General features: G+C 52.1%; 1 protein-coding gene across 4 annotated transcripts in view; it reads left to right on the forward strand.

Moving 5' to 3' along the window:
• Positions 1-635: 635 nt before the first annotated feature.
• Positions 636-25,277, forward strand: part of JDP2 (Jun dimerization protein 2) — a 38,579-nt gene continuing 13,937 nt past the window's right edge. The window contains exons 1-3 of one of the 4 annotated variants that reach the window (XM_064571387.1): positions 654-791; positions 4,369-4,605; positions 10,197-10,420. In XM_064571387.1, the coding sequence (XP_064427457.1) occupies positions 10,220-10,420 (201 nt within the window). In that variant the 5' untranslated portion in view covers positions 654-791; positions 4,369-4,605; positions 10,197-10,219. The other 3 variants (XM_045901262.3, XM_064571389.1, XM_045901263.3) reach the window with 3 other exon arrangements.

Below are 25,277 nucleotides of genomic sequence, written 5' to 3' on the forward strand. Positions count from 1 at the left end.
AAAATAAAAGCGGCTCGCGAGATCCTTGCCTCACTCCCTCAGGCATGCAGTGTCCAAGGATGGAAACGCGCTGAGATCCCCTCTCGGTCTGGGGGGAAGCTCTAAGGCCTGAGGAAGATGGTTCCAGGCAGGCTGCGGATGCCTCCGGGAGCTTTGGGGCTTGTCCCGCCGCGCCTTCTCCCTTCCCGCTGCCGAGCGGCGGCTCGGGTCTCGGGGTGGAAGCGGCTGTGCGCGGGGATGCCCTTACATAACCGCCCGCCGCGTCCTGCTTCCCCGCGGGGTGGGCGCCAGGGGACGCGCGGGAGCCGGGGCCGCCTCTGCCCCCGCGGGGAGAGCAGCGCGACGAGCGGCGGGAGGAGGGCGCCCGGGGCGGCGGGGGGAGGTGAAGGTCAGTGGGTGTGAGGCGCCGGATCCACACCCCCTCCTCCCTGTCCCCTCCTTCCCTTCCTCTCCCGTCCCCCTCTGACGTCTGGAGCTGGCAGCTCGGCGGGTTCCGCATTCCCGACCCCTCCCCGCCGCCCGGGGGCCGCTATATAGCCGGGGCTGATGCAACCCGTCCCGCCGCCCGCCACAGCCTGCGGGAGGGACGCTCGGCGGCCGCGACGGGGGGCGCTGGCGGCGGCGGACGCTGCAGCGGCGGCGGGGCTGGCGCCGCGGCGGCTCCCGGGCCGGGACGGGCCTGGGCACCGGGCGGAGCTCGGCGGCCGGGCGGCAGCGGCGCTGCGCGGGCACGGCGCCCGCAGCCGGGCCCCGGCCCCGGGGGCGCCGCCTCCGCCCGCGGCTTGTGCACGGTGGGTGCGAGGGCGCGCGCCGGGGGGCGCGGGGCGGGGCGGGGCGGGAGGGGCGCGCCGGCCGCGGGCACCTGGGACGGCCGCCCCCGCGCGGGCCGAGGCGGGGAGGCCCCCGCAGCCCCCGGGGCCCGCGAGCCTGTCCCGGGCGGGGGCGCTGCAGCCCGGGGCCCCTCCGGCCGGACGCCGGGGAGCCGGTGGCTTGCCCTTTGGTTCCCGCCCTGGGACGGTAGGCTCCGTCCGCTCCCGGGGCAGCCGGGGGCGCTCCCTCCGCCTCCCTCCCGCGCTCTCCTCCCAGTCCGTTTGCAGGGAGGTGCTCCCCTCGGGCGGCGGGGAACGCGGGTGAGTGGGGAGAAAACTGCCCCGGGGGCAGGGTGGGGGAAGACGGGCGGTGGAGGTGGAGATGGAGGCCGAAAGGCCAGGGAGGTGCAGGGTGCTGGCGGTGGAGGGATGACAGGGACCTGCTGGCAAGTCGTGCCGGCGCCCACCCCCCTCGTTGGGAGGAAGCGCGGCTCTCAGAGGACCTGAAGAAGCGCTGGGGCTCTCGATCCAATGGAGAGGGCTTCTCTCAGGGCCATTGCCCCGGGGTACTGGGCTGGGAACGGGCGGGGCGGGGGGGGGCGGCGTCCCGGGTCCCCTGTGGGCTCCCCTGTGGGCTCCCCCTGGCTCCCAAGCCAGGTTACATAAGGAGGCAAGCCTGCTCCTCTAGGTAACCTGCTCCTCCTCTCCCGCCCAGCCAGGTTTAGGAGAGTCTCTTCTGCCCCGCCCCTCAAAGGAGGTTGAAGGATTGGGCCACAGGGCCTGGATCGCCGGACCCTGGGGTAGCAGACCCAGGCTTTGCCTGGGTCAGTGGGAGGAGCTGGGAAGATGGGAGGCCTTGGCTCTTCGGCAGGGATGGATGGGCCATCCTTGCGGCTGGAGTGGCTGGGAAGAGGAACTCAACTGACCCCTTGGGTCAGGTCCAGCTGCAACGTTGCCTGACCCTTGCTCAGTGTAAGGCTCTCCCTACAGTCTAAGTCCAGGGCGGCCGGCTATGACCTGACCACATGTGCTCAGGGCAGATGTGCTCAGGTCTGTCTCTCAAAAAAGGGCTTGCAGACTGTGTGGGCGTGTGTACCCAGGTCTAAATCTTGGTGGACTCCCCTCAGGGTCTTACTTTGAGGAGCATCTGATCTGAAGCTTTGAACCACAATGGGGTGCCCGCTTGTCCTTTAAGCCCTTGCTACCAACTGTGTTCCCAGATCATCTCCCTTCCCCCCCCCTCCCCTGAGGGTTTTTAAAAACACCTCCCATTGCTTTCATCTTTCCAGCAAATCTGGCTGCAGCTTGAATGGATGCCTTATCTTCCTTTGCAGGTTTCTAGGGGAGAGTTTAACCAGGTATCAGGTGTGAGCATGGCTCTGGTTTTTATATAAACCTGAGGACCAAAGAAGAGAAGCAAGATCTATTCTCGTGCCTCTGGCTGGTGAAGGTTTTGCCTTGTTCAGAATAGGGAGGACAGATTTCTCAAAGACTCTTCTGTTCCTCTTCTTCTTTGGCTTTGGTTCAGAGCTGCCAGCACTCCAGAATCTTCCTGAAGAGCTGGGTGCTGTGAGATTTGAAGGGCTGTTGGAAGGCATGGGCGTTGAGGCCTCTGCCTTTCCTCCTAGGTTGGTTGCAGCAACCTCCAAGGAGATGTGTTGGCAAGTGCTAAGTGTCCCCTAAGGAAGGGTTTGGATGAGGATCTCTCTTCTCACTTAGTGCCTAGCTTTTGCAGCCACCAGGGTCTGCTGTCTCCCCCACCTGTTTGCGGGACCTGTAGGCATCCTTTCCAACCTGCAGAATCCTTGGCAGGATGGGAAGGGCCAGGATCTCCGGGCCGTCTGTCGTGGGGCTGCTGGTGTTGCGGTGGGCCGCCTCTCACACCCGTGTCTCTGTTTCCAGCCCGGCTCTGGAAGAGGGGGGCCCGTGCGATTCCAGGTTGGCCTGCTCTGTGTTCATTCTGCCCCAGCTCAACTTGAGCAACCAGAGCCAGGGCTGAGGGCAAGCTACATTCTTTTCTGCTTTTCTGCTGCAGGATGCAGTTTGCTTTTTTTCCATGTGAATGAATTATGTTTGAAACTGAAATGGGAGGAAGAGAAAAATAGAGTGAGTGTGTATGGGTATGTGTGTGTGCAGACCTATATAGGCGGGGGGGGGGGGCAGCAGACACATTATTTTTCCATTTTCCTTTAATTAAGGCTCTGTGGAGGTGTGTTTGAAAACAGAGGGTCTCCTATGCCTTTGAGGAGGGTGAGAACACTGTTTTGGCTGCGTCCCGGGCCATATGCAGCGTATGGTGGCCAATGAAACTGGGCCTGGCTCATTCTGTTGCTTGTCTTGGCAGTCGGTTCCGTGGCTTGTGTTACCAGCTCTGGAACTTACGGTCTGCCAAGCTCTGTGTGCCTGTGTGTGTGTGTATGTGTGTGTGCACACTCGCGCGCGTGTGTTCACTCTTGTGCATGTGTGTGGTTTGGCCTCTCGAAGCTCAGCAGAGACAAATGCCTTAGCGACCCAAGGTTGGAACGTTCAGTCTGTTTCTTTACACTCATTGCTGGCTGTGGGAGGCCCGGCCAGAGCCCACTGTTCTGGGGTGGGGTTTTTTTTTTTTTTTTTGTATTATTATTATTTTTTAGTCTGTTTTCATGCTGCAGCTCATGGGATTCCATTTGTGGAGCTCGATTTCCAAAGCTAGAGCTGGCCAATGGCATTTTTTTCAAAGGGCCCAGAATTTGTCACACAGTATGTGCATGTCCGTGTTATGTACCATACGATGAACTACAGACACCAATGAGCAGAGCTAGGGTGAGGTGGGAAGAGAAGAGGGAAAGCTGTCCAACGGTAGTACCTTCCCAGCTCTTCACTGTTCGGGATAAGGACCTTGGCAGAAATGCCTTAAAGTGTATTTATTGAGCACCTACGTTAGGCAGGGGAGAAAGCTGTATTTACAGTCAGGGCCTTATCAAAAACATTTCTCTGGTCCCCGGGGAAGAATCTTTCGGGGGGGGGCGGGGAGAGGTTCCAGTTTCTTCTGTGGCTGGGATGGCCATGCAAGGATCTTGTGGAGGTGGCTTCTCCTGATCCTGCCACCCCTCATTCTCTTCTTGGGAGGAGGTAAGGACTGACCCCTTCTAAGCAGTGCAGGGATATAGGAGATGCTGGCCCGCTGCTTCAGGGTGGAAGATCCTGGTGGTGTCTTGTTGCCAGTGATCTATGCAGCTGTGTTCTGGCAGATGGAGGAAACCTTCGGAGAAACCAAGGCAAAGGTCAGGTGCTGGGCCTCATTTCTGCACCTTTGTACCCAGCACTGATCTGGCATCCTTTTTTTTTTTTTTTTTTTTAAAGATTTTATTTATTTACTTGAGAGAGCGAGCCCAGGAGAGAGCACAAGTAGGGGGAGTGGCAGAGGGAGAAAGAGAAGCAGGCTCCCCGCTGAGCAGGGAGCCCGGCACGGGGCTCGATCCCAGGGTCCTGGGATCGTGGCCTGAGCCGAAGGCAGATGCTTAACCCACTGAGCCACGCAGGCGCCCCTGATCTAGCATCCTTTGTTTCTCTTCTGCAGTAATGGCCTGGATGCAGGATGGTCTTGCGCCCTTAGGGTTCACAGCTGGAAAGTGGGACAGCAGAGAACCCTCCGGGGAAGAATCCTCTTCACAGTCCTAGGAAAGGGAGATCAGTGCTAGGTGGGAACCGTGTGGAAGGGAGGTCGAGGGGTCACCCAGCACTCGTGTCCCTCCAGGAAGGAAGGTCTTCGTGGCTGCACTGACTTCACGCTCACCGGGTGCAGGCGCTGCTCCAGGTACTTTCCAAGTATTAACTAATTTAATCCTCTTCTCAGCCTTACAGGGCAAATAACATTATTTATTATTCCCACTTTATAGCTGAGGAAAGTGAGCTGTGGAGAGGTTAGGGAATTCGCCCAGTGTCACACAGCTAGGAAGGGGCAGAGCTTGGATTCACCTTCAGATGATTGGGCTCTGAAGTTCCTACTCTGTACCACACTGGGGCCATGCCCCTGTTCTCAGTCTTAGAGATTTCTCCATTCCTTTGCCCCTTGCCTTCTGGATTGTCTTATCTTTTGGAAGCTGTTTTACCCACCTCATTTCAGATTCCAGGAGTGAGATCATTCCAGATGATTCCTTAGCTCCAAGAACAGGTTTGGTAGTTAAGTCACTGAGATTCACGGTAGTTAATACTCTGTTTTGTGATCACTGGCCTGGCACCTTTCTGTCTGCCACCCTTCACCCCTTCCTGCCCATGGACTTCTGTCCCCCCCACCCCTCTCCCATTTTCCTCCAGGCTGTGGCTCCCAAGACCTCCCACCCCGTCATGCTGATTCTCAGTCGCTGGCTACCTGCTCTGTAACCCCACTAGTGTTCCTGGGCCCTGACCATGAGCAGCCTTGCTCCTTGACCTGCCCCCACTCACCTCCACTTTCTCTTAGTGCTGAGCCTTGGGGCCTCAGGCCTTTTGCACTCTTTACACACCCATTCCTGGCTCCTGGTGCCAGCCCAGGCCAGCTGTTTGCCTGGAGGGGGGCTGGCCTTCCCAAAGAGGCCCAGGGACTTTAGAGCCTCCCTTAAACTTTTATTTCTATGGACAGAGAGTTCATGATGCAGATCCTAACTTTTTATTAACCTACCCCTCCCCCCTTTTAATCTGTCTTTGCCATTCTAGATGAAGAAGACGATTAATGGGCACTTTCTAACAAGAATAGCCCTGTACAAGCTTGACCTATCACAGCAAGACTGTTATTTATTTGTAGATATTTCCATTAAAAAACTATATCTTACAGAGTTACATACAGTACACAAGAGAAGAAAATAAGAGGGGGAAACTCTACCTTTCCTTCTTTGGGCTGAAATGATTCTTCATCTTAGTATCTTCCAACGGGACCCGATATCTGGAATTGAAGCGTACTGTGGCTTTTCTTCTGCTTGTATAAGGCAGTGCCCCAAACTGTGTGCCCACAAGCCCCCGAGGAAGTCAGAACAGGGAGATACAAGCTGTCGGATCTTTGTTTTAGGTTCTTGCCTCTTGGACCCATCTGGTCCCTATCTTCTCCAAGCCCGCTTTTAGGGAGCTGCATTAAGCCTCCCAAAATCTTAGGCTCCAGAGCAGCTTAGGGTCCACTGTGACCTCCTGAATGCTTTCTGTCTTATTCGTGCCTTACTTGTCAGTCTCATCTCGGATCTGTGCATTACCCAGTTTTTCTTCATTGGCTAGTTTCCAAGTTGTTCCTGGTCAATGTCCCAAATTGCCCAAATCTTCTTGGATTCTGGGCCTGTCTTTTGAGGTCAAGCCCCATTTGCCAGTTTTGGTCTTCTGCCAACATATAGAGCTTGCTCTTTATTTATGCATCCCAGTTACTAATGGAGACATGGAGGGTGTTTATCTTCCTTTCCGACCTCCTGGGCCCTGAAGGGAAAAATCTCTGGGTTCTTCCCCTAAAGCTTTTAGTGCATAGCTCTCCTTTTCCTCCTAAATTGTTTCCGTATGGAAGAAGCAGTTTGGGAGATGATTTCACCTCTTGTCATCTTTCCTATGTCTTCCTTGAAGTGGGTAAATTCCTCCTGGCTGTTATAGGTTCCCTGCCACTGCCCCCCTCCCCCATTTTTATAGATCCCTAAATCACATCAAATGGTTTTATTTTTCAAATCACCAAAGTTGCCTTTCAACCTTGGCTTGTCAGCCAGCTCTTTCCAGTTAATGAGGACCTGGTTATGAAAGGCAGCCGCTCTAGCCCCTCCATCTTCTGCCCCCCCCGCCCCCCCTGCCCCCCCAGAGCCGTTTAGGATGACTTCGCACTGGTGAATGTCAGCTGTTGGGATTGTCTCCTAGGAATGGCATGTGTTAAGGACTTTGTGGTTTGTATCTGAGCAGTTAGGGGCGCCCTTGCCAGGGGGGGTGGGGGTGGGGTGCGGGGTGGGGAGGAAAGAGAGGGGGATTTTTACTTCTGCAGAGGAAAGCCTGGTGTCTGATCCTCCAAGTGAGGCTTGCCATTGGGATGGGTTCACAGGGGAGCAGGAATGGCAAGAATTTATGGGGCTGCTGCTCCCAGGGGGCGGTTACCCCTCTGAGGGGGTTCCACAGTAGCAAAGCATCCATTATATTTTGGGATCATTTGTTAGTGTGTCATTTATACTGTCTGTATGAAAATAAACAGAAGCTGCAAGCAGAGCCTATCATTCCCGGAATAGATCGGGGTCTGGCTTCCATCCTTCTGAGATGGCTTAGGCAGAGAAGCATACAGAAGCCGCTGGAGTATTTTTCTTGGGGTCTACTGTGGGAACAAATAATCTGGAGGTGGATAACGAGCATCTAAACTCCCAGAGACAGATCCTTACCCCACTCTCTGATTTTTGCTCCACCATGAATTTTTTTTTTATCACTTGTTCATTCATTCATTTTTATTTATTAATTCAACAAGTATTTGTTGATTACCCTTTCTGTGCCAGAAATGATGCTAGGCACTGGGGTTCCATGGGGCAGCAACTAGCCATGACTGCTGCTTCCCCCTTGAAATCACCCATATGCTTGCTGAGTGCCCACATGGCACATTTTGCCCCGTAGGAATTGGCCCTTACAGGACAAGAAGGTTCGGGGGCTTCTGGCGAAGGAGGAGATTCTGTATTCTTGCTTGACTGTATAGCAGGGGTGTGATGCCTCCATCCCGTTAGGGGTTTGTGTCCAGCTGAAACACCAGGCACAGGGCGTTTCCCCGCCTCCCATTACCCATCTGTTTTGACTAGCTCAAGCATCCTTTTGGTGGGGGGGCACGGGGGGGCACTGACTCCTCGTGGCATGAGTTCAGGTCTGGCAGAGGGCATTTTGTAAGTTTTTCTCCTCTCCTGGAAAGGAGATGTCAGTTTGGCTCAGGTAGCCTGAAATCACTCCCCTCTGCCTGCCAGGTGTACCTATAGCTGGGCCCAGGCATCATTTTGCCACCTAGGAAGGAGTCCTTCCATTGGCCCCTTTCTCATTCTCCCTGGGGGAGGCCCCAGGATATATGCAGCTTATCCACTCGGCCCCAGAGCCACCTTCTGGTGTGGAAACCTGCAGCCCTCTCTGCATTGCAGGCCTGGCTCTGGAGGGTGGCGGGGTGCCTTCAGTACAGTTTAGGCTTAGGGAGGGTCACAACACCTTGACCCACTGCGTACGAGATGTCTTAGGGGCCATGTCCATGTCTGGGCTCCCACCCAGCCTACCATGGGTTGTTCAGGGAACTTCCTAAACCTGGATCTGCGTGGAAGGCAGAGTAGAGGGTCCTCGGTGCAAGAGAGTGATCCTCCGCTAGGGGCTGGTGTCTCAAAGTCCACCATTGGAAGGTCATTAATATCTGCATATATATCTCTTGAACCCCAGGAGGGGAAACAAAAAGGGCAGGGTGAGAAAGCTCTGGTTCTAAAATCCAGGGACCAGGAGTCCAGCCCTGGCTTTTCCTCTGTGTGACCTTGGGCAAGTCATTTCACCCCTCTGAGCTTTAATTTCCTCATGTGCAAAATGAGGATGTGGTTTAGATAAGCACAGGGCCTCCTCCAGCTCTAAGACGATGACTTGATGTGAATGAGTCTCAGATCCTTTTCTGAGACGGCCCGGGGGACACTAGGTGCTAAGGAGGGGTGAGGGGCTGGGTGTGGGAAGCAGAGCAGGTGGAGCACAAACAGAGGGCCTGGGGTACCAAATGTGAACTTGGGTGCCCGGCAAGGAGCTCTCTGCAAACGGCTTCATAGGCAGGTGCGCTAGGGTGCTGAGGGCGAAATGGCAGGTCCATCGTCCACTCACATGCACCTTTCTTCAAGGGAAGTGATGTCCAGGGGAAGTCTTTGTGGTTCAAGGGTGCAAATCCCTCACATGCTTTTCCCCTCAGAGTGCAGAACCTGTTGAGAAAGGGATATAGCGTTGGATGGGGAAGCAAATTTCACCTTTAAAAGAGAACAGAGATGGAGAACATGGTGTGTGCTTGTGGCCGACAGGGCCTCCCTAGTGGGCCCCTGTCCTGTACTCTAGACCTGGCAGCCTGGATGGGGACAGACAGTTGTGGATTACCCCCCAGGGCCACTCTTATGGGAGGCAGTGAGCCCAAGACAGCATGGCCATAGGAGAACATGAATTCTGCCCAGCAGGGAAGTGCGGTCCAATGGATGTCACATCTCCCCTATCTCACCAGGTACATCCCTCTCCATGGAAGAGACTGATAGAGGTAGAAGGGTAGGACAGAGGTCCCCCAGGATTTCCAGGACAGTTGAGGTTTTGATTTTATGGCCCTATGCAGAGAGGTAGGAAGGGAGAGAAGTTCCCTTTTGCAGGACTGGAATCCAGGAGCAGCTCTGTACTAAAATGTGACTTACAAGGCTGTACACATCCGATCTCCATATTCTCAGTGACTCCTGGCTCATAGGTGGTCAACAATTGGAAGGGTGAATGGATGGATGGATAGATACGAGTCCTCTAAGGGACCAGATGAGTCTGGCTTTCTTGGCAGACATGCTTTCTTCACTGCCATCTGTGTCTCAAAGTGACCATTTCTTATCCACCAGCTTCTCCCCGTAGGGAGAAGGAATAAGAGTTCTCTGGTGTTGACCTGTCTAACTTCTGTCTTTCTTTCATGCCTGAATCTGTCTTCCTTTGCACACCTTCTGGGTCTGGCTGAGCCAGAATATGTGTTTGCTCTGAGAATGAAGAGATGGGGAGGACTTTTCTGATCCCTTGCTGCGCTGGGAAAGCACAAGCTAATGCATTTCATCTTTGCCTCTCTGTCTTCCCCATAGACGCCAGATGCACACACTCACACACACGCTTACCTTGAACTTCGATTTGCTTCATTTCGTATTCAGGGTGTCTTAACAAGTATGCAGAACGGGATGTGTGATTTGAGGGGAGGCACCGTGCCCGAGCAGAAATAGCTCCCTCTCAATCAGGTGCGAAGGGGCCTGAGACGCCACCGTTGTAACCCGCTTTCTTCGGAGGCAGCATGGTGCAGTTTAAATCCCGGCTACTCCAGTTTTAACTGTGCACAATCTTGAGCGAGTTCTCTTTCTCAGCCTTGGCTTCCTCGTCTGTGTAATGGGTCTGACTCCGTCTCGTGGGGCTACTGGAAGGATTCCCGCAGCGCCGAGCACATAGCACATACCGAATCAATGTGGCCTGTGCTTGGGTTAAGCCTTGCCTTCAGTGCCAAGAATAACTGCTGGGCATTAATTGATCAGAGTTCTTCTCTATAGCAGAATGGATGGAAGGGCAAGAGGAGCAACTGGGTGGGGAAGGGGTTCAGGGGAACATTAGTGAAAGAAAGGAAGAGGCCCCAGCAAGGCATGGGGGCTTAAGCCCCTCACGGAACCCCTCACCTGGCTGATGGCCCGTGTCCCGATCTTCTCGCACCCACTCTAGGCTGGGCTGCCGCTCCTCCTGCTATGATGCCTGGGCAGATTCCAGACCCTTCCGTGACTGCGGGCTCTCTGCCAGGGCTCGGCCCCCTGACCGGACTCCCCAGCTCAGCTCTGACTGCAGAGGAGCTGAAATACGCCGACATCCGCAACATTGGGGCCATGATCGCCCCCTTGCACTTCCTGGAGGTGAAACTGGGCAAGAGGCCCCAACCCGTGAAAAGTGAGGTGAGCAAGCCTTGTTCCTCTAAGTGGACTCCAAGGGGAGGATGCCTGGGTTACAGCCCCAGCTCTAGCCCCACATTCGCCGAGTGACCTCAGCATTGCTGTTCTGCGTGGGGTCTGAGGACCAGTAGAATCCATGTCACCGTGCAGCTCGTTAGAGATGCAGCGTCTCGGGCCCCGCTCCAGAAACTTCTGCATCAGAATCTGCATTTTAACAATCTCTCCCGGAGGGTTCATGGACATGTTAAAGTTTGAGAAGCTCTGGGCTAGGGCAGGATGCTGAACCTGTGTCTGGTTCTTCCAGGGGCAAAGGAAGAGTGATTAATAATAACAATAATGAATAATAATATACTGGCAGTCTCTCTGGGCTGTTGGGAGGATCAGGGGAGATCGTGGACACATGCACATGCTTTGGAAACTATACGAGAGAATGCCAATCATGGATTACCTTTCAAAATTATTATTGTGAGGCACATCATTGCCTCCACCCCTCTTGGCCCCAGGCTGGAGCTGAAGGTAGGCACTGGGGGAAGGGTGGTGTGGCATCCCTGCCCCAGCAGCTGCCAGAGACGGGCATGGAGGCGGTCCCGCAGCACCATCTGCTTTAGATGATGTTTGTAGAGGACCTGCATGTGAAGCACTCCTTCCTCGGGTCCCTGGAGGCTGCAGCTCCCATGAGCCTTCCTTGCAGAAGAGTAGCATTTCCCTGGGGACTGGTGAGAAGCAGAAGTCCTCAGCGTGGGTGAGCCTCAGTGCGTGCACTCCCCCAGCCTCTTCCCCAGGGGTGGCAGTTTGTCCAAAGACCTGCCCCAGTGAGGTTCCCAGCAGGGCCATTTTTTCCAAGGCCTGACAGAATAGCTGCCGACCTAGAAGGGGGAAGGGGCCAGCAGTGGGAGGCCGAGAGGGGTGGGGATGGGGGGAGGACTTGGGCAACCGCGAAGCAAAGGAGCTCGCTCATAGGCAAAGGTGCGCCTGGATGTGGGTCCATCCCGCAGCATGGAGCTCAGAGGGCTGGACATTCAGGCAAGAGGGACTCTTGAGTGGGGAAAGGTGTCTGGGTACTGCATTGGGTTTATTATACAGCTTCTGCTCTGCCCCCCGCCCCCAATCCCCAGGAGTGCCACCAAATTGCAAAGAGGGGCTGCTGGGGGCTTGGTCAGGGGTGACAAACTGGCCGTTTGTGGGCTGGATCTGGCTCTCAGATGTGTTTTGTTTGGCCCGCACAGTGTTTTAAAAGAAACCTGAAACAATATTTCACCTGAAAATTTGGATTTTAATCTTTGATTAAAAACTTGGGAGATCTGGTCACACTGTACCCCATTGTGGCCTGGCCACAGCCACATGGAATGGAGAGCCCCCCTCACCTCTTTCCTCCCTCCAGTTTGCCACAGGCCCACACACCTCCCTATTGTCCTTGGTTTTGTTTACACTGTTGGTTTTGCTTTTGTTACCACAAGCTGCCTCCATTTACCTCAACTGCCTGGCTCCCACTGTAGATGTTTGCACTGGGGACACCTGGATGAGGTGCATTGTAGGTGCCCATTAAAGACTGTTAAGTAGGAGATGAAAGTTGACGGTAATTATATTCTTCTGAGTTGATAAATCAACGTGCTGTTAATAGTACTTCCTGGCTTTTTTAGTGCTCTGTTTTCTTTATGGAGGGCCCTTGTCTTTGGTCTTTTGCTATGCCCTTTCCCAGGCTCATAACTTGAAAGCATCCGTTTCTGGGTCGTTCCACAGTATAATTGCCATTTAAAACCAGCAGCTGAGCAGTTTCACTGGGGCACGGAGGCTGTGGGACCAATGAAGAGTCAGGTAACTTGGTCCGGGGTTGGCCCAGCAGGGATTTGCCCTGGGGGCTGAGTTACCACCCCTTCCCTTTCTGCAAAGAGCGCGGAGGAGCTTTCTTTTTCTTTGGAAAAGGGCTTTATTTGGGTTGGGTATTTTTACATTTCACAGCCTCCCCCGGATTGGTGGCATATGCCCTGTACCTGACAGTGACTGTCTTCACAGGCCCCCACAAACACGCACCATCCAGGCCGTGAAAATAACAAGCCGTTTTTAGGGCATATTTGCATGTCCCCTCCCCAGCTGTCAGACTGCAGCTTCGTGGGGGCGAAGAGGCAGATGGAGCAGTGCAGACTGTGCTGGCGTGGGGTGAGGTCAGCCCTGCACTGGGAACTGACCTCCACATGCTTCCTAGGTCAGACCTAAGATTGGGGGAGGGTCATTCTGAGAACAACTGAAAAATAAAGGAGGTGGGGAGAAACTTGCAGCTCTAGAACCTTCTGTCCCGAAGATTTCTTTGCATATGGCGAACTGCCTTTGGAGGATTTTCACGTTGGCATTTTAGCCTAGTAGAAGTTTCTTGAAGGATAATAAGATACTGGCTCACAACTATTAAGCATTTAAGATGAACCGGGCCCTGTGCTAAGTGCCAAACGTACGATCTTGCTGATTCCTTATTACCCTGTCTTGGTGCTCGGGTTCTCCGCGTTGTAGGGAAGAGGAATTTGAGGTCCAGGGAGGAAGAGATCAAGTCACTCAGGATCACACCGCTGGAGAGGGGCAGAGCTGGGGCTGTCTGGGGTGGAGACTCGCACGGGGCGCGGTGCTGGGCGCTCTTCGTCAAGTGTCTCACTGAACCCTTTGAAGTGATGGTTACCGTGGCGGTGGTTTATGCCCACGTTACGGATGAGGTCAACAAGGCTTAGAGAGGTCCGAGGTCGTGCAGCTGGGAAATCAGCCCAGCGGTCGGACCTTATAGAGCCAGAGCATCAACCTTAGACTGTGCTGCACCCCCCGCCCCCCATGGCTCTCTACATCCTTACACGCTTCTCAGCAGCCCGCTGTCGGGCTGGGGAGGCCGGATGAACCTGGCCCCAGAACACTCGATCATTTTGATGACATGGCCCGGTTAGTGCTGAGCCCTGCACTTCTGGAGCCTCGTCGTCTCCCGGGCCCTGGCGAGAAACCCGGGCCGAGCTGCCGTGCAGGCGGTCCTGTCCGAGCTGGCTGCTGGGCGGGCCACCTTGCAGAGGCCAGCGGTCTCTTGGGCCGTGGCCAAACACACGAAGCCGTTTGGTAAAAGAACATTGGAGGAATTAAGTTAAACGACAGGTTTTGTAAATGATAAAGTGCCCTGTGCTGATGTTATTATTACGTGGTTGACACTTCAACTGTTTTGGTGCCAAGAGCTTGGCTGCAGTCCACTGGTCCGGCAGATAGTGCTAAACAACTACTATGTGCTTGGGCCTGTGCCAGGCACTGGGAACCGAACCATAAACAAAGTAGACGAAGCCCCCTTCTCTTGGAGCTGTATGTCAGAGTTGGGGGCATCCAGAAAGACAAATACGCAAAGTAGTGTATGATGTAAAAGGTCAGGTAGTGGTCAGTATTGTGAAGACAAATTCAGTTGAGCAAGCAGATGGAGAGTGGCCAGAGGGCTCATTTGGCTGGCTGGCTGGGGAGTCTGGGGAAGTCATATTCTGGGGGATGGGATTTCTAGAACTGATGCTTCTTCCTAGCCTCTTTGTTCTTGCCTTTCCAATAGTCCTTTTCAAGACAGTTGTGCTCTCTAGCTTCCTCTAGACTTTTCCTTCCTTCACTTTTCATTCTGTAGCCCCTTCCAGCCGGACTCCTCAACCAACCAGCCGCTATTGGCCTGAAGATCTTGGCCCTCCCCAGGGCATCTCCAAGTGGGCTGCTGGGGCCACGCCCTGCCTCCGACGAGCCTGGAATACATTTCCAGTAGGGACAGCAGGGCAGCCAGAAGCCCCACCCTTGCACGCATGAGGGCACACACACACGTAGACACAGACACAACCCCAGGCACTCACTTAACCTGCTAGATGGGACCCCTCACCCTCTGTGCCACTCTGCAGGGCTCTAGAGGACGTTTGAGTTCAAGGGAGTTTGGACTGGATGACCTTTTAGGAAAGAGGCTGCAAACTGTCATTCCATGGGCAGGAGTCAGCCTATGGATGAATCTCATTTGGCCCTGACAGTGTGGTTTGCTTTCTTGCTTTCTTGCTTTTTTTTTTTAATTGAATGAGTTATTATATTTAAAAGCCGGGAAATGTGGACTTTCTGGCTCCTTTAAAAAAAACCCAGAATATCTGGCCAGTCTAGGCCCACACCCTTATAAGCACCAAGAAGCTGGAGCTGAGTAGCAAATGCTCACTGTATTAGCACACAGCCTTTAGCTTGCCACAGTCCCCACTACTCCCTGTTGCCTTCCACAAAGCCAGTTTTTGAGTGTGCGTCCTGTGTGTAGGCCCCAAAGACAGGGATGACATCTTACATTTCTTTGTATTTCCAACAGATTGTGTGCAGTGACTTGCATAGATTTCATGTTTGATACGTGCTTGTTGGTTTAAACGTTAATTAGCTATGTCAACTTAGCAAGTCACTTAAACTCTCTGTCCCTTGGTTTCTCTGTCAGTTCTTATCTCCAAGCATTGTCCATTTGTTTTTCTATTCCTGGATTTACGTGACTTTAGGCAGAAAAAAAAAAAAAACCCACCATGAAAATCAAACCAACTATTTCTAAAGCTTAGCTAATCATCAAAACCGCTTGGAAAACTTTATAAATACGTATTTCCAAACCCGACCCTAGGTCCATGGACTCAGAAACTATGAGAGCAGAGTCCAGGGAATCTGTACATTCAGAGGTTCCTCAGCTACCTCTGGGTACCTGACTTTCACTGTTTATACCTCTCCTCGGGCTCCGAGGCCTTCACCTTGAGGAATCCGTGTGCACATTTCAACATGGGCTGCCTTTCCAGCACACATTCCACATGGTGACTGGGTCCACATCCTTGTCATCTTCAGAGCAGGAGAGACTTCGCCGTTGGTGAATTTCACACTGGTCATTTCCCAACTTCTGCTGGGCCCTAAAGAACACTTAGGGGGTTTTCACCTTTGATGAAGTGTGAATTTGAGTCCATGGATTACAGGGCGGTCTTGGAAGGTGTGCTCATTCTCAGCCACAGGTGGTCGTCCCAGAGTTTGTTCACCAAAATGTTCGCCCATGTTTAGCCTGAGCATACAGAGTTGCCCCAAATCATCTGATGTGCTGGGTAAATGTTGGCGTAAGCACACTTGTGTTTTTAGTGATTTAAAACATAAAGCCCACTGACATTTTTTAGCAAGCTTGCATAATTGGTTTTTAATTTGTGGCTCTTTGAAATAGCATTGGCCTTCTTCCCCCCTGACTCACACACTTTTTCTGTCTCATACTTCTTTGGCAGAGAGATCCAATCTGTCCCTTCTTGGAATAGGAATCTCCCAGCTCATCTTTGAAATCCTGAGTTTCCATTTAGTTCCATCACTTTGTTAGCGCATTGTCAAAAGCCATTAGCTTTTTTATTTCCTTTAATAGTTTCATTTGAGGGAGAGCGATTGATCGCTAAAGGCCGCTCTTGGTATATTTAACGTTGGCCCCTGTGTTACTGAGTCCTGTTTGATGTAGGACCCCAAGCCTTCACAAGCGTTCTGACGCTCTTTGTTCACCTCATAGGTTGGTCACACCCGCTATCGTTTGAGGACAGGGTCCCTTGGAAAGATGGTGGTGGGGACATGGCTGAATATGTGTGTCCTTAGAAATCAGACTTCCTCTGCAAAGTTCAGGGAGTCCTGTGTTGCCTTCTTAGATTCTCTACCTTAAGATGGGGATAATATTAGTACCCACCTCTTAGTGCTGCTAAGTGCTTAGTGATCAAACGAACGAATGCAGGCCAAAGGTCTCACGTCATGCCTGGCACTCAGTAAGATACACAACAAATGTAAGATTGTTGTGCTTCACTTTTCCAATGTGTTAATTATGCAAGTTAGTTTTTATTTTATTTTATTTTTAAAAAGATTTTATTTATTTACTTGACAGAGAGAGACACAGCGAGAGAGGGAACACAAGCAGGGGGAGTGGGAGAGGGAGAAGCAGGCTTCCTGCCGAGCAGGGAGCCCGATGTGGGGCTCGATCCCAGGACCCTGGGATCATGACCTGAGCCGAAGGCAGACGCTTAACGACTAAGCCACGCAGGCGCCCCAAGTTAGTTTTTATTATTGATTCAAACACTGTTCCTTGGGCTTTCCTTTCCTTGAGGGTATTTTGCCCTTGGACGTGGTGAGTGGCCTGAATGTGTGGAGATCGCAGGTGTCAGGGGTGCAGGGCACCATGCTGGCTTCCTAACCAGAGGGGCTGCTTCTGGGGCCTGGGAAGAGCTCCGGACTCTGGCTCAAGCTTCTGGGTTTGAAGTCTGGCTCCTTCACTCACTCCCGGTACAACCTTGGACAGGTCAGCCGTCTTGCTGTTTCTTCATCTATAAAAGGAGGAAACTCATACTCACCGAGTTGCATCACGAAGATTAATTGAGGCACTGTGTAAAAAGATGACCTTGACTCCAGCACAATTTGATTGTAAATTGCCTCTTTAGGGGCTGTGGCCCATGTGCAGTGAATCACACCACACACTGTGACAGCATCGGCCTTTCCAATGTGTTGCACCTCTGACCTGGATTTCAGGGAAGCAAGCAGACCTTCCTGTTTCTGGTTGCTCGTGCAGGTTTGATGCAACCAATTTTAGTTACCATCGCAAACTGTAAATGAGAAGGCCCTTCAACCCTCTGTTTTCCCCTAAGCTGCTTTGTGTGACCCCTTACCTTGTTTCCTGTGGTGTTAAGGTCTCCGCTGGATTCCCGTGAACCATCAGTTTCTTAGCAGCCGTACGAAGTGGCCTCTTCTGTCAATGCTGGCCATCCTTCTCTGGTGTCCCCGGGTCCACTGGCAGCATGGACTCAGAGTTGGGAAACTGGGTCATCTCACTGGTGAGCTCCGCTGGACGAACACTCTGGAGCCAGCCAAGCCGCTTTCCCTTCTACCGTGCCCCAAGGCACAAGACCACTTGGCCTGAGGTTGGAGCTCTGAGACTTGGGACGTACAGGCAGATTTGGGCAGGCTGCGGAGATGCTGGGAATCAGGTCACCGGCTTCCTCTGGGTTTAACGTCCCCTTGAAGCTGTGCACATCCTGCCCTGTGCTGGGGCTCATTGTGCTCTGCTCTGTGGCTGTGACTGCAGGGTTCCCCTTTACTGAGCACAGTGTCTGCGCATGTTCTGGATGGCAAGCTCCTGCACAGTTTGCCTCCGTAGCTCTTCTTCCTGCCCCTCCCTCTGCCACCACCAATAAAAAACTTGGCTCTTTGGGGGCATTGTAGCAAAGCAGGACTGGGGCATTGGAACAGTTTGGCTCTGGAGAGGTTACTAGGCATCTGAGCTTCAGTTTCCGCCCTTGTAAAATGGGGGAGACAGACCTCTATGTCACACCATATACAAAAATTAACTCAAAGTGGATCCCAAGACTTAATATAAGAGCTAAAACTATAGAACTCTTAGAAGGAAACAGCCGTTAATCTTTGTGAGCTTGGATTAGGCAATGATTTCTTAGCTAGGATACCAAACCACCAGCAACAAAATAAAAAATAGATACATTTGACATCATCAAAATTAAAAACTTTTGTGTTTCAAGGGACACAAAGTAAAAAGATAGCCCACAGAATGAGAGCAAATTTGTGCACATTATAGATCTGATAAGGGACTCATATATAGAATATGTAAAGAGCTATTCCAACTCAATAATAAAAATGGGCAATGCACATTTCTCCAGGAAGATATATGAATGGCTAATAAGCACATGGAAAGATGCTCAACATCATTGGCCATCAAAGAAATACAAATCAAAACCACTGACATACCACTTCACATCTGCTAGGATGACTATAATAAAAAAGAAAATTTGTAACAAATGTTAGTGACGATGTGAAGTTGTAATCCTCATACACTGCTGGTGGGAATGTAAAATGGTGCAACCACTCCAGAAAACAGCCCTCAGAAGACTAATTCCACTCCTAGATAGACACCCAACAGAAAGAAGCACATGTCCACACAAAAACTTGTACATGAGTGTTTATAGCAGTATTATTCATAATATCTCAAAACCGGGAACAACCCAAATGTCCATAAATGATGAACAGGTAGAGGAAATATGATATATCCGTATAGTGGAATATTACTTTTTCATAAAAAAGGAATAAAGTACTGATATTTGCTACAAAATGGATGAGCCTTGAAAACAATTATGTTCAGTGAAAGAAGCCAGTCACAAAGAACCACATACTGCAGGATTCCATTGATAGGACATGTCCAGAGTAGGCAAATCCATAGAGACAGGAAGGAGAACCACTTCCCTGGTGCCTGGGGCTGGGGGAGATGGGAGAGGGTGGGGGGTGACAGCTAAGGGGCATGGGGTTTCTTTTGGAGTTAATGAAAATGCTCTAAAATTTATTGTGGTGATAGTCGCACAGCTTTGTGAGTATACTAAAAGCCATTGAGTTGTGTACTTTAAGAGTGCAAATTGGTGAATTTTATCTCAGTAAAGCTGTTTTTAAAATGAGGAAGAATAATATCGATGTTGCATAGGTGTGGGGAGGATTCAAAGATAATCATGTAAATCACCTGGCATGTATCAGGGCTCCAGAATTAGTAGCTATAGTGATTAAAACCCCCTGTTAAGCCAACAGCAGTGAAAAAGCCAGGATCTGGTTAGGGGCATTTTCTCCTCTTTCCTTTTTATTGCTAGTGGCCATCCAGAAGCAATGAGAGCAATCTGGCAGCATTTTGCATGGAACTTGGGAGGAAATATGAAGTAATCCTGGCTACTCATTAGAGTCCCCTGGAGAGTGTTTAAAAAAATACTGACGTGGAGCCCAGAGATTCTGATTCAAGTGGTCTGGGTGGGGCCGGCAGGTGGTTCTAGCCTGTGCCGTTGGTTGAAACCTCTGGTACAATATAAACCGGCCCAGGTCTTTGAAGGAGTGAGGACATCTGGGTTCAGGATAGAAGGCTCACGCGAGCAATGCACTTTATAGGTTGGTAAACTGCTTTTGTAACCATTATCTCTTTTGATCTGTTTAACAACCGTACAGCAGGTAGGTGTTATTAGTGCCATTTGTTGTGAGAGAACTGAGATTTCGAGAGGTTAAGTCATTTTTAAAGCATAATTTTATTCTTTTTTTAAAGCAAGATCCACACACATGCTCATACTTATTAGTTATCAAATCTAACACCTTGGGGAGCACCGCCAGGTCGATGCCTGGTGCCAGGTTAATCTATTGTGTGTAGACTTCAGAACAGAGCTTTTTCTGCTCCTCTTTAACTGATGAGAGTGCAGGGCAAGCTGATAAAATGTTATTTACCTATGTCCATATTTACACACATGCCACTTGTAATTACTGATCTGTGTGTGCAGGGGAAACATGAGATGGGAATAATTTGGATCCCGAGGCTGTCAGAAACCCACAGCTGTTCCCCGTAACCTGAGCGAGAGGCTTTACATCAATCACAACACACCTTATTGTTCTCACTGAATGACTATGATACAATGTGAGCCCCTTAATAAAATACCACCTGTATCTATTTGGCATAGAGTGGTATCATCTGAGCAAGAGACTTCTGCCGAAACCACTCTGAAATCTACTGGCTTACATTGGCGCTACTCGAAGTGGGGTCTGTAGAGCAGTGGACCAGAATTGGGGAGCACGTTAAAAGTTCTTGGGTCTCACCCCGAGACTACTGAAGCAGCTGCTTTAGAGGGTGGAGTCCAGAAATCTGGGATGAAACGAGCCCTCCGGGTCATTCTGATGCTTTCTGCAGGGTTGGTTTTTTTTTTTTTTTTAAAGATTTTATTTATTTGAGAGAGAGAGAGATTGAGAGAGCGAGTGGGGGAAGGGGCAGAGGGAGAAGCAGACTCCCTGAAGAGCAGGGAGCCGGATGCGGGGCTCGATCCCAGGACCCCGGGATCATGATCTGAGCCGAAGGCAAACGCTTAACCAACTGAACCACCCAGGAGCCCTCTCTGCAGGTTTAGATAACCCTAACGTCCCTTCCAGCTCTGACCGGCTATGATGCTGAGAATGCCTATGAGGGTCTAAGACCACGTTTTTCTCCAAAGTGATCTCAAACTTTCTAGAGGGACCCACACGCCATCAGCTGTCCATTAATGTGTGTGGTACTTGAATTTGTGTAAGGCAGGGTTGCCATCTGAGTCTGCAGACATTTCCAAACCAGTTATTTCCAGGTATTGAGAACCTCACCGCACCAGCACTCGCACCCTAAGGGATTTCCCAATTAATGAAGCTGCCAAGCTTATCAATAGGCTGGCTCTTTTATAGTTTTAGAAGGGAGGATCAGATAAGCTGTTCATCCATCGCTGTAGCTGGCGGGAGTTCTCAGCTGCTCTGGTCTGGGAACTTGGGGCTGCAGGAGCTCTCCGCCTCCCTCCCCCTGTCCCCCCTCCCCCACCCCTCCCCCGTCCCCCATTCCTCCCCGCCCCCCATTCCTCCCCCCTCCCCTATTCCTCCCCGTGCTCCTCCCCCTCCCCCCTCCCCCTCCCCCCTCCCCCCTCCCCCTCCCCCTCCCCCTCCCTTCCCCTCCCCTCCCCGCTCCCCCTCCTCCCCCTCCTCCCCCTCCTCCCCCTCCCTCCTCCCCTCCTCCCCTCCTCCCCCTCCTCCCTCCCTCCTCCCCTCCTCCCCTCCTCCCCCTCCTCCCCCTCCTCCCTCCCCCTCCTCCCCTCCCCCTCCTCCCCCCCTCTCTCCCCCCTCCTCCCCCCTCCTCCCCTCCCTCCCCCTCCTCCCCTCCCTCCCCCTCCTCCCCTCCCTCCCCCTCCTCCCCTCCTCCTCCCCTCCTCCCCCCTCCCCCCTCCCTCCCCCCTCCCTCCCTCCTCCCTCCCTCCCTCCTCCCTCCTCCCTCCCTCCTCCCTCCCTCCTCCCCTCCCTCCACCCCTCCACCCCTCCACCTGCCTGGGTGCTGCAAAGCCTTTCCTTCCCCATCTCTCAACTTCCATTGCATCCATTTCATTACATATATCACTCATGGTGAAACCCTTCCATCCTCCAGGCCAGGTATCCCTGGTTGTGAATTCATCTGGCTGTGTCACCTGGGTGGGATTTTTATTAGCCAGAGTTCAGTACTCACAAAATAGAGGTCACCTGTTCTGCTCAGTGATTTGTCTGTAATCTGTGCCTTATGCCTGAAAGAAATTGGCTGGAATCCGTGTTTTAGCTGCACACCCTGCATACAGATTAAACAGAACTGCATTGGTGGAGAATAATTAAGCCAAGGACCTTGTTTTTCACCTTCATGATGAAAGACAAATGACTTCCAAGGCTTAAATAGGATGATGGCACTTGAAATGTTCTACTATGGCCAACTCGGGACTTTCAGAACAGCCCTGTTCATGAATATTCTTTGCAACAACTGCATTTTCATTTAATTGTAGGTAGTCATTTTGCAGGAACTCTTGTCTTTTTTTTTTTTTTTGCCTTAGTATAATCAAGCCATGTTACACTGCTGTTGTTAAAAATCGGTTTCAACTGTATTAACTCTTTTTGAGAAAATTGATTTTCCCTGCCAGATATATTCTGCTTTTTACCAGTCTTTTGGGGGTGTGGGGGGGGGAAGTCTTGTGGGGGCCACTATTTCTCTCCCTTTCTCATCTTTTGAATCGAATGTCAATTGGACAAGAAAATTGACTGATTGCCTAGTGGGAAACCAAACCTCCAAACCATAAATATGAAGCAGGCCTGAAATAGATAGACATATTTCAACAAAAGCCATCATTCTTCAAATAGCTCTTCTCCAGCAAAAGGGTTTCCCGGCAATCATCAGCTCCTTTCTGTTCAATGCTAGGCTTTCTGTCCCAGCCAAGATGATTTTTCCTGTGTCTCCTGGCCTCTAGCTCCCTTTTGCAGGAACAGCGTTTGCTGTTCCGTCTGCAGGACCACAAATGGGTGTCACCCTGCCCAGCTGGCTTGTTCAGGCTTTGTTCCAAACACAATGCTGTCTTTTCTTAGCAGTGGAAATGGGCTGTTCTCCACTGCTTTCTGAGAGAATGGCCCTTCCCTATTCTGCTCATATAAACCAGCCCCAAGCCTCAGCAGCCTATTGTTTTACAGGTTCTCTTAACCCAGGAGAAGGTTCTTACTGAGGACAGGGGGCTGGGAGGGCCAGGGTCAGGGGGACACTTTGTCTTGCTGAGATGGGAGGAGACAGATAAGTCAGTTCAGTTTGGATAGATTCCCCCCATCCCCCCGGGGCTCTGATGCCCCACGATGGCAGCAGCATCAGGCTTTCAGTACAGAAAGTGTTTCCTGCTTCTAGAAGGTGTTCCAGGAAGCGGCGGTGTTCAGGTTGGTTCTGCCACCGTCTGACCGGGGACCGAGGCAGACTTCCTCCCCTTCTTTGAACTTGAGCTTCCTGGCCTGTGGGTGCCGCAGGGTGCTGCTAGCTAGGATCTCTAGGTCTTCTCAGTTCCAGAACCTCAGGACGGGGCTTACTTTATAGCTCCATCACTCCCCGCCATTTCCTGTAGACGCCGAGGGCGCTGAGCCATTGCCTCCCCACCTGTGCTCCCGGCCCGCAGAGCCGAGGGAATCCTCTTGGCGGGTGGAGCCATGGCTTCTAGCAGCCCTTGTTCACAGCCTTCACCTGGTGGTTGGCTGGGCTGGTTTGATGCTTTGAGTGAGCACGGCGTCCACCACGTGGGTTTTTTCATAGGTGGATGTGTTTGATTATAGCCTTGCCAGGGGGACATCCGGGGTGAGGTGGAAAGGGCACAGACTGGGAGTCAGGAGTCTCGCCCAGGTCACCAGCTCTGTGGATCAGGCTTCCTTTTAGCAAACATTTATTGAGCACTCCACGTGGCCACAACCTCAGCAAGGTGCAGGGCACACAAAAAGTCAACAAGACACAGGTTCTGCTCTCAAAGAACTCCCAGGTTCGTGGAGGGGGCAGAAACTAAGGTCAAAGTACAGCACGGTGGGGGCCAGCATAAGCTCAGAGTTCTGTGGGAGCCCAGAACAAAGGGACACCTCCCCAGCCTGGAAGGGATGAGAACTAAGGAGGGCTTCCTGTAGGTGGTGATGCTTGAGCTGAAAGTACAGGGTGAGAGGAAGCCAGGGAGACAGGAGGGGCAAAGGCTTGTGGCCGGGAGAGTGTGGGGCATAGACAGGCCCAGGGCTGCAGCAACATGGAGGGTAGGGGAGGATAGATGGGAGCTGAGACCAGAGCTCGTGAGGGCAAGTCACAGGTACCCTTACTTGACACATTAAGGAGCTTGAGCTCTATCCTGAGGGTCATGAGGACCAAAAACAAATAACTGGATCAGATTTGCATTTTAGAAAGATACCCTCCAGTGGCTGGGATGGAGGATGGCCATGCAGGGTCAGGAGGCCTCCTAGGAGGTAGTCCAGGAGAGAGAGGGAGAAGGAAGGCTGGAAAGTGGCAGTGGGGAAGAGGAGGGTTCAGGATGTAGAATGGGATGGCCTGGGTAGCCAAAATTGGACATAAAGAGAAGGACAGGTGAGCAAGTGGGGAGGGCTGAATGTCTAGGTCCAGTGAGCGGGTAGGCAGTTGTGCTAGCCTGGGGTAGAGAGTAGAGAAGAAGTAGCCGATTGAGGATAAAGACTGGGAGGCGCCGAGGGACATCCAGATTGAACGTCCAGATTGGCAGTTGTATGTTTTGGCCTGATCATAAAGATCTGGTTGGCGTTCACATATAGATGGTGGTCAAAACCACACAAGGAGATGAAAATGATGATCCATAGGTGGTACACGTGGAGTGAGGCCAGGGGTAGGGCCCCAGGAGAGAGCCTGAAAGGGATGGGAAGAGGGTCCTGGGCAAGGGACAGAAAAGGAGAGGCCAGAGAAGTAGGATGGGGACAGACGAAGTCAGTGTTATGCATCCAGAGCATAGAGAATTCTAGAAAGAGGGAGTCAGGTGGAGCCAGAAGGCCCCGGGGGGTTGACCAAGCAGCATCCTTTGGACTTGTCCATGAGGACCCAGGCCCTACCATTGAGTGTGAGTCTTGGAGCAATCAACTTCCTTCCCTGGGACTCAGTTTCCTCATCTATAAAATGCAGGGGTTGGCTTAGGGGCTTCTCCTTTCTGGCTCTAAGAGTCTGTAAAGTAACTATTTCTGAAACTTCTTAAAAGGGAAAAGGTATCCTTCCCACATCCTCCTCCCTCTCCCCTCAGTTAAGCCAACACTGCCCTTGAAGTTTGGGTGAGTAAAAACCCAGGGACATCAGAGCTAGCCAGGACTTGGGGGAGCTTTTACTCCAGCCCACTGTGGGAAGGCAGCATGACGTAATGGATCAAACCCCTGTCTGCTCCCGGCTTAGCGACCTCGGGCAGACACTTCACCTTGTTTCTTCACCTCTGAGATGAGGCCCCTAAAACCCACCTTGCAAAGAAAGGTGTTTGAAGGTTAGTGAGAAGTAGGAGCTATTGTGGTTATCAAAGATGAGCCACAGGTCAGGAGAGATGAGTTGATTGGCCCACGGTCACAGAGGGGGACATCTCAGTGACTAGAACCAGGTGTCTGGTGACCAACCTCGCCGGGGTCTGTCACCTGCTGGGGGTCCTAAATCAGCAGCCCACGGATGTTCGGCCCACAAAGCATTTTTTCAAGATGGAATTTGTTGACAACATTAAAAACTGGAAGGTTTTACTTAGAAACTTGTATTTTCAGCAAGGCTTGAAAACTTAGAAGATTTGTCAACCCTGAGCCCCTGCTGCTGTGGTGGGGCCAGCTGGGGTGTCCTGTATGCATACCACAGCCCCATCCAGCCCTCCTCCCTCACTAACAGTTACTTGCTTGGGCCCTGGAGGTGATCTGAGTTTGCAGCTCGAGCCTTAGACTGACCATTTGGCTTGAATTTTCTCTTACAGCCCTGCCCAGTGTTCACTGAAACTGCGCAGTATTTCACAGCTGAGGTCCAGACCGTGGCTGTTGAGAGAGGGGGAGG

The sequence above is a fragment of the Mirounga angustirostris genome, unplaced genomic scaffold (assembly GCF_029215605.1).
Source record: "Mirounga angustirostris isolate CCGP_5_RB_7025 unplaced genomic scaffold, mMirAng1.0.hap1 SCAF_9, whole genome shotgun sequence".
Lineage (NCBI taxonomy): Eukaryota > Metazoa > Chordata > Mammalia > Carnivora > Phocidae > Mirounga > Mirounga angustirostris.